At 34.3% G+C, this 12,569-nt stretch overlaps 1 protein-coding gene across 1 annotated transcript; it reads right to left on the reverse strand.

The window, feature by feature from the left end:
* Nucleotides 1–5,053: 5,053 nt before the first annotated feature.
* Nucleotides 5,054–12,262, reverse strand: LOC143250689 (uncharacterized). The gene is made up of 2 exons (XM_076501588.1): nt 12,093–12,262; nt 5,054–7,103 (listed from the first exon to the last, which is right to left on the reverse strand). The coding sequence occupies exons 1-2, from the start codon at nt 12,123–12,125 to the stop codon at nt 5,598–5,600; spliced, it is 1,539 nt and encodes a 512-aa protein (XP_076357703.1). The 5' UTR covers nt 12,126–12,262; the 3' UTR covers nt 5,054–5,597.
* Between the last annotated feature and the right edge of the window lie 307 nt (nt 12,263–12,569).

The raw sequence follows: 12,569 nt of genomic DNA on the forward strand, positions 1-12,569 counted from the left end.
CAGAAAATGATAAACTACTAAGAGCTCATTTGCATCATTCCAAGGGGAGAAAAGCTAGATATTTATCTCCCCTCTGATGTCATAAGTGTTGTTGGAGATAATGTAATTCGAGTAAATATTATTAATGATGTAAAATGGTTGGATTCTGTTCTTGCTTTTGTAGTGTCTTCTCACAATGTGAAACATTTACCAACATTTCTCGATTTATAGATGATAACTGTGAAATTAGAAAAGAATTTATTGGTTTTGTAAGCTACAGAGGGTCAATTTTTGTTTGTTTTGAATTTCGCGCAAAGCTACTCGAGGGTTATCTGTACTAGCCGTCCCTAATTTTGCAATGTAAGAGTAGACGGAAGGCAGCTAGTCATCACCACCCACCGCCAACTCTTGGGCTACTCTTTTACCAACGAATAGTGGGATTGACCGTCACATTATAACGCCCACACGGCTGAAAGGGGAGCATGTTTGGTGTGACGGGGATTCGAACCCGCGACCCTCGGATTACGAGTCGAGTGCCTTAACCACTTGGCCTTGCCGGGTTAAAGGGGTCAAAGCAACAGATACTGTATGTGAAATTATGTTGAATTCTTTCTAAATTAATTGTGTACGGATTAAGAATATGGTGCAATATCCATCATGGCTAGCAAAAGAACTGGTGTCCAAAAAACAAATTTGAGATATGCAAAGCAAGACCTTGTACACTCATCGTATAGATCACTCACTTAATCTTGCTATTATAAATTAATGTTTAATTATATCAATACGAAGTTGTATCGATCCAGTTAAAGTAAACACTATTTGGATTAAAACCTTATCTAAACGTGGTAACTATTAAAGGCAATCTATCAAAAGAGTATCCACCATGGAACAGCTTCATCACGTCTTCAATTACTCAATATATGCATTATACGCTAGGTTGAGAATATTAAAGATTGGAAAAGGTTCTGTTTATATCATCTTTCTTACTTCACATATGTGAGGTTATTGTGTATGGAAATGCTTTATTGAAATTAAAAGCAACAATTGGGCTGTTGAATATAAGGTAAATATCATGACATCCCACTCATTTCTTTTTGTTTAACAGCATTCCAACGTTTCCTTTACTATTTGAAAGAAGCTTCTGTAAAGTTGCAAGGTCCAAGCAAAGACATAGTATCTAATTTTTCCCAAATAGAACAATCCTTCAAGAGTGAACGTAAATGATTATTCACATTGTATCTAATCTTCAAGCACAGCAGTTGTATTGCAAAGAAACATAATATTAATGTTTACAGGCCACAAGATAGTGAATCGCAAATATTCCTTGTAAAAGTTTATAGTATGTCTCACATCCAAGATTGAAAACTTTTGTGTGAGTTTTGATGGCGTGTTTCTAAATTGATGCAGCTTGCGTTACAATCGCGTCGAATCTGGAGAAAAGTTTACTGGTAATATGATTAAGAAAAGGATTTATTACTGTTTTCTCAAAGTGATCCTTCACGAAACTGTATTCTGCATTTGCACACTGGAATTGCTGTTCATTGCTGTCAACACTGAAACTGCATGTGCGTTATTTGTGGAGAACCACTCCGGAAGAATGGAGCATGTTAGCTAACACATTATTTTAGTAGTGTAAATATGTACGTATATGTGAACCAATGCTGTATAGAGTTCTTCAAATTGATAATAAAATTAAACAATTAAATATTACTCTGCGTATAAATATTACAGTACTTTACAATCATAAAACGTATATATTTATGCTAATTTAAGTCTAGCTCCCTACGCAGTGCTACAATAGAATGATGATTTGTTGATTTTACATAAACAGTCATGCAAAGCTAAATTTTCTGCAGTATTTCTTCCACATTTAATCTCATAGCGCCTATCTGTTACAACTTTTCTGGAGGGTAATGTCTCCAAACCTCCTTCAAACAATATATGATGGCTTTTGATTTCACAAAACAGAACCTCTCCTTCCAAACATTCTGCGTACATCTTTGTTAATGAAAATTAACTAACTTTGATCGTTTATTAAATCTCAATGCATTATCTACTTCATTCCCTTTGCTAATATTATATTTACTCATATATTATAGTACTTGAAAAATATGTATAGCTTACTTTTTCGACTTTATAAAAACATTGTAAGACGCTAAACCTCTTTCCATTATGTTTATTGATTGCCAACAGGTAGCGCTGCCTTTCTTGGTCTGAAGCCCTATTTCTTTGCTTTCGTTTCACTAGGCTCTTTCCTGTTCATACTGATGCACTTATCACCTCCTTTCCTTTTCCAGTAATCTCTTTACAATCTACGTATCTTTCTCTATCTTGAATATTCTACTTTCCATCTCACTTCACTGCGTTTAAGTTGTGCAGACGACAAGGTTTAAATCAGAGGCCTTTGGAAGAATAACGCTCGACTATTTACCAATATTTAAAACGTCACCGCAGATAATTAGTTACGTTTGTCATAAGTGCCTGCTTAATTTTATATGACCCTGGAGTCGATTCCCCAGTGGTCATATATGGTACATCTTTGGAATTACGTTGATAAAATCCGAAGTTTAATTCCCTGCGGTGGAGAATATGTATTTATTCTGATGTGTAGGTATGCGCAGTAAAATATAAGTTCCCGGGGTCAAACTCCAGCAGGTGCAGTACGAGTTCAAACAGGCATTAAATCATCTGCGCTCACTCTCCTGTCCTCTATCGGAGATTCTTCAAAACATACTCATGTTAGAGGTGACAAGGTGTAATATTACAATATTACAAGTAAAATTATAATAGTTGTTTTTATCTATCTCACGCGACGTTAATTATGAAGAAATGACGTCACGATAAGAAAAACGATAGAACGAGAGTGATAGTGAACGTTTATGAATAAATGTTAAAGGTCAAATACATGAACTGTAATAAAATAAAAAACTTTAATCAGTAAGCACAACATCGTTTCAACTGCAATATTTTATTCTACCGCACAAGTACAAACGATAACAGATCTAAACGTGACCAATAACACAGGCCTGCGATGGATTTATTGTTTTGAAGTTTTATATTTTGTAGAGTAATTCTTGTACACTGAATCCGAAAATGAAGTAATTCTTGTACACTGAATCCGAAAATGAAGTAATTCTTGTACACTGAATCCGAAAATGATATGCACTTCTTTTCTTCACATACTGGTTTTTCATAAAATTTTGTATGTACGTTTAGATAAGTGAATCATTTTCATTGAAATCGGGTCAGATTTTCTTATGTTTAAAATGTTGACAACCACCTTCTATAGATTTCTTTAGACCAATCGCGATGTGAGAGTCTCACCAATCATACCAGATACCACGAGAAACACACCGCTAGTATTTAAACGGTTAACAGGCCCCATGACATGACCTTTCTTCATAAAATTTGTTTGTGTGCGCACTTTGGATTTTTTTTCAATATTATTTAATTCGTCGCTATGGCAACAATAGGTTGTGTAAGTGACCCAAACATATATTATGTTATATTTGTGGTAAATGTACTGTAAATATGATTAAAGTAACAGTGTGAATATTTTCCCCCGATTTGTAAAAAATTCTTACAGAACATAATATTATTTTCGAAATACATACAGCTGAATTATGGAAAATCTGTTACTAAAACAAAAACAACTTATGTGAAGTTTAAATTTGTAGGCTTGTGTATGATCAGCAGTAATTCTTATTTCTGTACTCATTCTTTGGTGTTGAATAATATGTTTAAACGACAAAAAAAAAACTGCAACCCATATGAAAACAATTGCTAGTTTTAAACGTTTATTAAAGTTCAGTTTTATTCAAATTGATGTTTTCATAAGGAAAGGCTCGTTAATGTTTATATGGTTCAATTTAAAATAAAATGTTGGCTAGTTTGTTATATCGATCATATACTTTATTTGGACCATTAAATTTTCTACCAGGGGTTTGTTTTTCTTTCGGCGAATTGGTTATGGTGATAGATAGATAAATCAATTTTAAAATAATACCTTAGTAAATGTTACTATTAAATGCAATTTCATTTTTGTTATAAATAATAGGTAGAGTCGTATAAAAGTTTGCTGAATGTTTTCTCTAACAGTTTTAACGAATTCTGCAGGGTATGTTTTATTATTTATTTCTGTGTTCACCAGAAGTATCGAAAGCCGGTTCTTTAGGCCTTCAGACTCACCCTTGTGCTACACGAAGCCCTCTATAGTACGAAATATATACTGGATAATAAAGTATTATGAGTTGTTCAGTTGTTAACGTTGCAGACAGAAAACTGGGTCATTTATTTTTCTAAATGAGGATAATTCTTGGAAATATCTTACAAGTAGTAAAGCTGAGTAGTATAATTTATAATTCAACATACCTTTGTGCAATATAAAAACAAAAAATTAAATATAAAATTTTATTTCGCTGTGTTTGTCTTTGTTTTATATTATCTATTTTCCATTTGTTATCTTAAAGATAAGGAACTCTGCAAGGTTTCGTTGGAAGAACCAAGAACACAATTTCAAAATTTCCCTTTTTGAACGTCTGTTGTTTCTATGTGTATGTGTGTGTTCTCAGATATATGATAACCCTAAATGTTATACAATTGCTTCACACAGAATTTTTATGAATTTATATACCTGTAATGTTTAGCCTAAGATTTACCCAAATTTTATTTTTCCCTTAAAAAAAGATTGTTCGTTTATTCGGCAGATTTGTTTAACGATCACTGAAAACTCAATTTTTATACTGTAAAAATACTGTTCATTAATATTTTAAACGTATATAAATTTGATGTAAAATTTCCTTTTTCACTGGTTTTGATTTTAAAAAATAAAATATAGAGCGATTTAAGAATAAATCAATAAAGTTTAAATCTTATAATAGGTTCACATTTGAATAATATCTCTAAATTTATCCATTGTCGTTGAGTAACAATGTTTACCATGATCTAAAAATATAAAAAAATGAATATTAATACACATAGTTATAAATTAAAAATTATGAACAATTATTACTTGCAAAAATAACCAATAGGTAACGCTACAAAAGGCAGTTGGAAAAATAAAAAGGGACTATACAGTTTCAATTATGTTTTGTTATATTTTTCGAAAATGTATATGGTTTATTAAGTATATGTTGTACGAACATATAACTTACAAAAAATACAACAGATATGTTAAACTTTTCATTATTTTTCCTAATTTTTAAGACAAACCTTTTCACACTTTATGTTTGTTGGGGTTATGCTTTCATTCTTAAATTTTATAGTATGAAATTTCAATAAAAACACAAAATGTTAGTATTTAACAAAATCACAAAAATATAACTCTTATATAAATTAATTCGATATAAAAGCTACAAAGTACAAACCTCTACATAACACTAGGAATTCATTTAACACAAGGCACTAAATATTGTAGCATACCCCAAAAACTAAGCGTTATGAGAACGGGAGCCTGCTATTTAGACTGCTTGTCATGATGGTAATTACATAAGTCATGACCTTAAAATTTGTATATTATAAGCCACTAAAACGTTTTACAAAAAGTCTGTTCGCAAAATTCTACAAATGTATCAGTTTGTAGTTTCAGAGTTTTTCCCTTAAATCAAAATGGTCACAACTTACACATCACTAGTTTTATATTGTGGTCGAAGAAATGTTGTAAAGCCATATTTCGCATTATTGAGGTCAAAAGGTCGAATAGTTCTATCAAACAGACCATAAGAGCTGGGTGAATTGAAATACGGAGATAGGAAGTCTTTACCTCTAAAAGAGATTGGTCTTTCTTCCTGCAAGTGGAAAGGAGAGAAGGGTTTTATTTTAAAAGTTCTGTCCTTCTGGAGATTTTCTAAAGAATCCAGGTTTGGTTTAGTCTGACTTCCTGTCTGATCTGTCCGGACTGGCAATCCAAGGCCGTCGATCAATATAATTTGACCATTAACAAGCTGCACTCCTTTGATCTTGTTTCGTGGGGTTCCGTAAACCGATTTCGATCCTCCATGAGATAATGGACCTGAGTCGAATCGAAGTGGGTTGTGCGGCCGATATGGTTGGTGGAATGAAAATTGGCTATCAAGAAAAGGGTCATAAGGGTTGTTATAAATATTAGATCCTTTATCGTAATATAACGGACGGAGAAAATCATAGTTGAAAGTCGGAGGATTTTGATTTTTGAAAAGGCTATAAAATTCAGTATTGTTAGGTTCCTTGTAGAAGTTATTATTTAGAGACAATTGAGGATAAAAACCGTGAAAGTTCTTAAAATATTCATTCAGTTCCGAAGGGAATGATAAAGAAGAAGGAAAAAACGAAAGCTTTCTAGTTATGTTATTGGCTACTGATGCATTACTCTCGGTAGCAGACGCATCTAGGGGATCAATACTATTTTTAAAAGAAAAATAAAGATGGTCTACATTTGGTCTGGAGTTTTCTTTTGATGGCTTCGAATGACTCCTGTCGGAGGTAGTTTCTTTTCCGTCTAATTGCGACCCGTTTTCTTTTATAGTCGTTTCTTTTTTGTTATGGATTATTCCGTCTTTCTCTTGTCCGGATTTTTCTTTCTCAGTAATCATTCCTTCTTGATCTCGTCTCGATTTTCCGTTATCGGGTTTCAAATATTCTCCGTTTTTATTTATACCCAGTTCTTTTTCGTCCGGAATTTTTCCATTTACTTTATCTTCCGGAGTTGGTAGTGGAATTGTTGAATCTTTATCATCTTTCACTTCATCATGAAGTTCATCTTTATCGTTAATTTTCTTATCAGCTTTTTTTGCTAAAATGGTTGCTTCCTGTAATTTATGAAGCTCGTATGTACCGAATGTACTGACTTCTTGCTGATGTTCTTCTGGAAACAATCCATCATTATTATCAGTTGTGTTATAGTCTAATTCTTCAGAGTGCTCGTATGTATCTAACGTAGTGACTTCTTCTTGCTGTCCTTCTGGAAATAATCCATCCGTGTTATCTGTAGTGTTGAAGTCTATTCCTAGTCTGAGGGTTTGGTTCTTCTCTAACAGGGGGTTATCATCTTCTTCAATACTCAAAGACAAGTTATCTGGAGCCAGAGAATCGTTTTTGATTGGAACTGTTCTTCCACAGACGAAGAGGGCACACAGGCAGACAAGTATCTAAGGGAAAAAAAATGCATTTACATTAAAAAACAACAAATGCAGTAAATCATACTCAGCTAAATCATAAAAATACATCATTATTTAACATAAAACACAAAAAATCACTTGTACTGGCTGAAAAATGTGAAATTTTATTAAAATGAAGTCCAACACAAAATACTACTCAGTACTTGAATCGGATATTTTAAACAGTATCAAAAAAGGTCATGTAAGAAAAGTTTTGACCATTCTATTGTTTGTTTAAATTTCGCGAAAACTACTCAAGGGCTATCTGTGTTACCCGTCCCTAATTTAGCAGTGTAAGACTCGAGGGAAGACAGCTAGTCATGTCTGTTTTGTTTTTTTTCTTTCATTCTGGCTTCCATATTTCTGGTTGTTCCTCCAATATCGAAGTCGTGGCAGTTGTTGCATTATATTTTATAAATTATGTTGGTGTTGTGTTTGTCAGCATATTTTTCACATCGTATGGACTTTAGTTTTGTACCTGATTTTTGCCACGACTTCTTTATTGGAGAAAGAAGCAGAAAAAGAGAAACCAGATTCGCCCCCCGCTAGTACAGCGGTATGTTTCCGGATTTACAACGCTAAAATCAGGGGTTCGATTCCCCTCGGTGGGCTGAGCAGATAGCCTTTGTGGCTTTGCTAAAAGAAAAACACAAACACAGAAACCAGATTCAAAGAACAAAAAAACACATTCACACGTTTTTGAACACTAAGATACTAAGTAGGAAAACAAACATAAACAAACGCAAAATCAAATAAGCCCTATTTATACAACAACTAAAACCAAAATTAAATCAATATAAAGGGACACCTTTACACCTCTACTAATTAATAACCTAACATCCAACTGCAACGCCACCTACAATCCAGTACCCATTTACATCTCGTCCCTGAGATAAGTGCCCGGCAACGGTCAGTTGCAAACTCTCTTTTTATTAACTTGAAGATGACGTAATAAAGGTTAAAACGCTGTTTTGTGTTTTATTTTAATTAAAGTGCGAATACCCATACCAGCCGTCTTGATAATACATTTTAATTCAAGTGGGTTTCTCGTCATCATGAGGAGAAATTATATTCAGAGTTTCGGAAAAAGTTACATGAGGGGTATCTTCAAACAGCCAAGTAGTTTTGAATCTATAGACCATTTATTTCTTTGTTTTTAAGCGCAAAGGTACACAATGGATGATTTGTGTTCTTCTCACCGTGAGTGTCAAAACCCAATTTTTCGGGTTATACACCCTGAGAGTCCTCGTTGAACCTCTGAGGAGATTACGTACTATAGCATCCGGAACCAACTCTAAGTTACTCATGTTTGACCAAATAATGGAAATTGAGCGTCACTCTTATAATATACCTACAACCCCAAACCTTCATTTTAACGAGACTTGAACTAAGGAATTTCGAATTCAGTCTGGGTACGATAAGCACCAGGTAACACCCAGCTCTCATACACCACATCCCTTCATAATAAAGAATGAATAATAGTTATTATAAATTTCTAACTTATGCAGAAAGTAGTTTATCTCGTTCCTGATATGACAGGTTTTCTAATAGCTACGTTTCTCCAGTTTTTGTTATTACATTTACCCACACAGTTTCTAACTGGATCATGATTTCGGTAAACCAAATACAAAGCACGTAGAGTTACGCGTTTGAAAACAGATTAAGTGAGATCAGGCGCAATTGTTTATATATATTAACACGTTTCAATTCAGTGTTGAAAACTTCAGATCAAGACCTCTGAAAATTTTGTACGAACGTTTTTAATGTTACGAACTAAATCTTCATATGAATAGTGGGGGTGGGGGTAGAACTAAAGCAGGATTCGAATTAACATGTGGAACTAAAATATATATGTATAGGTTTTTTTTACTATTACATGACCATTAACAATAGTTTATTCAAATAGTGCAGGGCATAACAGAGAATTTAACAATAAAAGTTAAATTTGCAAAACTTAAAGCTTGGAATAATAGATACTGTTATTGTTTTGAAACTACAATAAAAAACAGTCACATTCATGAATGGTATCGCAACATGGGAACCATTAACTACACATTGAGTACATTTATTTTATGGATACATGTTACCATGGTGGCAAATTTAGTTCTCACACTTATCTTAAGTCACCACCCCTTTTATTTTAATCCAGCTGACTGTGATGAACGACCAATAAAGTGCCTACTTCATCCATAGAGTTGACAAGTTTCAATATGGCTAACATTTAGAAAAATATCAACATAATTTGAACTCAGCCGTTGAAAAACAATAAATATTAATTTCTTGCATAACTGTTAGAAAAATCAACAGTTTATGGCTCTAAAATTGTAGTTTCGAATATTTGGGTTTTGTTGCAACAATAAGTTTAAAGTTTAAAGAATAATAGGAGTTCAAAAATATTAAGACTAAAGGATAATTTTATTAGAGGAATTTCAAAGCCAAGTAGATTCAAAACATCTCACAAATAAATACAGAATATAAGTGGAATAGTTTGTTTGTTTCCAATGAAGCAAAAAGCTACACAATAGGCTATCTGCGCTCTGTCCACCACAGGTATCGAAATCCGGTTTTTAGCAGAGTGAGTTCACAGGCATGCCGCTAGGGGACGAATAGGAATAGAATAGACAATAAAAGTGTTCGAAAACGTTTACAAGAAAGTATCTAAAGGTAATAACGGCAATTAGAAAGTTCAAAAGTTCACGTGTAAACACGGTAAAGTGTCTGAACTTGGCTAACAGCGAGATAAGAAGGAACAATACGGATTGAAGAAACAAAAACTGGATTTTTAGTGAACTTTAAGATTGTTCTTAGAAGTTTAAGCAGTGAAGCATGGTGAGAAGTCTATGGAAGTGTAAGGATAGTTTTTCTGTTGTAGGTGAGAGATATATTTGTTAAAATTGATGGTATTACATAAAAGGGTCAATATTACAATATTATGGGTCACCCGATGGATAGTTGACCCTTTCTTTCAGTTTTAAGAGGATAATGACCCAGAAAGTTTTGCTCAGCTGAATAATAAAATGTCTCGTGATGTATAGTTTGAAAACAAGGACATCAGTTACAAATGAGAAGCCAATTAACCTGGCCCAGGGCAACTTTAGGAAGTTCTACATCGAAATTGGTTGTAAAAATCTAATTGGTTTATTTGTTTCCAGTTTCGCGCAAAGCTACACGAGGACTATCTGCGCCAGCCATCCTTAATTCAGCAGTGTAAGACTAGAGGGAAGGTAGCTAGTCATCACCACCCACCGTCAACTCTTGGGCTACTCTTTTACTAACGAATAGTGGGATTGATCGTACATTATAACGCCCCGTGGCTGAAAGGGTGAGCATATTTGGTGTGACGAGGATTCAAACCCGCGACCCTCAAATAGCAGGTCGAACGCCTTAGCCGCCTGGCCATGCCGGGTCATCAAGTTGATAAAGGCTTGAAAAACTAATAGCAGTCTTGCCTGGTTGATATATTAATGTTCTTATTTAGGGCTATAAGTGGACCTTTGGTACTTGGTTAGTGCTTTTGGGATTCGTAGTCGAAAGGCTGTCTTTGGATCAACTGTTTCAATCTAACCAGCTGTAAAACTGGTACCAGTTAGCCTGCAGGGGACTGGTATCCAGTGTAGAAGGAACATGAATATATTCTCTTCTGCTTGCACCAAAGTATTTGCAGTTAAGCACCAGCCCTCGTGTGCCGTCTAGGCATGAGAGTGGTTTGTTGTTCATTTGATATGTTCTAAATTTAAAATGTTATTTCTAATATTATAGACATGGCCAGGTAGTTAAGACACTCGACTTGCAATCTGAGGGTTGCGGGTTCGAATCCCCGTCAACCAAACATGCTCGTTCTTCCAGCCGTGGGGGCGTTATCATGTTACGATCAATCCCACTATTCGTTGGTAAAAGAGTAGCTCCAGAGTTGGCGGTGGGCGGTGACGACTAGCTGCCTTCCCTCTAGTCTTACACTGCTTAATTAGAGACGGCTAGCGCAGATGACTCTCGAGTAGCTTTGCGCAAAATTCAAAACCCGCGACCCTCGGATTACGAGTCGCACGCCTTACGCGCTTGGCCATGCCAGGCCCACTAAAAGCTAATATTTTAGTTAGATCAATAGATACTAAAATTAAAATAAACTGTGCAAAAATAAGCATTACTCGTGTTTTCCAACATATAAAGAATAAATCTATTAGAACTGTTATCCTCATTTAGTGTATAGACTTTTTATTTATTTTATTAATAAATACTAATATCAAACAAAAAGATAATGAACGGTTAAAAAAAAACTAAATACTTTCCGTTGTCGCTGAGGGGTAGCGTTTTCAGAGCAAAGCTTAAAATATAATTCTTCTTATCACCGTAGCAGCGCCCCCAGTGTCTGTGGACTTACAACGCTAAAAGCCGGGTTTCGATACCCGTGGTGGGCAGAGCACAGATAGCCCATCGTGTAGCTTTGTGCTTAATTCAAAACAACAACAACCGTAGCAGCTTCTAACCTTTATCGTAAATAAATCGACACAGAGTGCATCAATGTCTAATAAATATGTAGTAATCTACTTGTCTAAATCATGTTTTCTTTCTTAGAATTTATCTTGATTGAAATAGTACGGCAGTTAACGTCTGTTTTTATTTTATTATCCGATAACACGTCAAGTTGTTATAAACTTTTCATAACAACAGATAAAACACGAACATACGTGTAGATACATAAAGTATAGAGACTCGCGCGTTTGTTTTTCTTTCATAAAAGTAAATCGTAGGGCTTGTTATCGAAATTACATTCGTTTCAAAACGTGACTGTTATTACAAGGGGTTGAAACATTTTTAAAATCGCTGTTAAAAACATTGCTGTTGTTATAATAATCCAGTGTAACATCACATTACAAATTCAAATAACCACACGTTATGTTGCGTTAAGACCAACATAATCTGGTTAGTGTACATAAACACCACAGCACAGATTTATTTTTTAAAAAATACTAATATACTTACGGGTGTTCTGCATTTAGTCCGCATCTCGCTCATAGAGTAAGTAAAATCTTTCTTGTACTCTATAACATGGGAACTCCTTCCTACTGAATGCCACCTGCACCCGCAAAGAGAACAAGTTAGGCTAGAAAACGTATTACTTCATGTGTGACTTGTATTTATATATACATTGAGTGTTTATGACCTGCAACCGGAGGTTGGTGTTCGTCATACACGACCAGTCTTTCTGTTGTGAAACAATGCTTAACGTAATATCAAGGTTAGTATCTATTAGTATATAACGAAGCCAGTTGCCTAGGTAATGTTTCATTGTGCCTCTACGTTCTTAAGAATTAATAAAAAAAACTCGTTCTTAGGAAACTGGTAAAACACAGCAAGAAGTAATGACAGAAAATGTGTATATTCAAATATATACGTATGTGTGTATGTATATATATTATAACCATAAATTTTTCAAGCTATAAACCAAAACACATTAAC

Source organism: Tachypleus tridentatus, chromosome 5 (assembly GCF_004210375.1).
Source record: "Tachypleus tridentatus isolate NWPU-2018 chromosome 5, ASM421037v1, whole genome shotgun sequence".
Classification (NCBI taxonomy): Eukaryota; Metazoa; Arthropoda; class Merostomata; order Xiphosura; family Limulidae; genus Tachypleus; species Tachypleus tridentatus.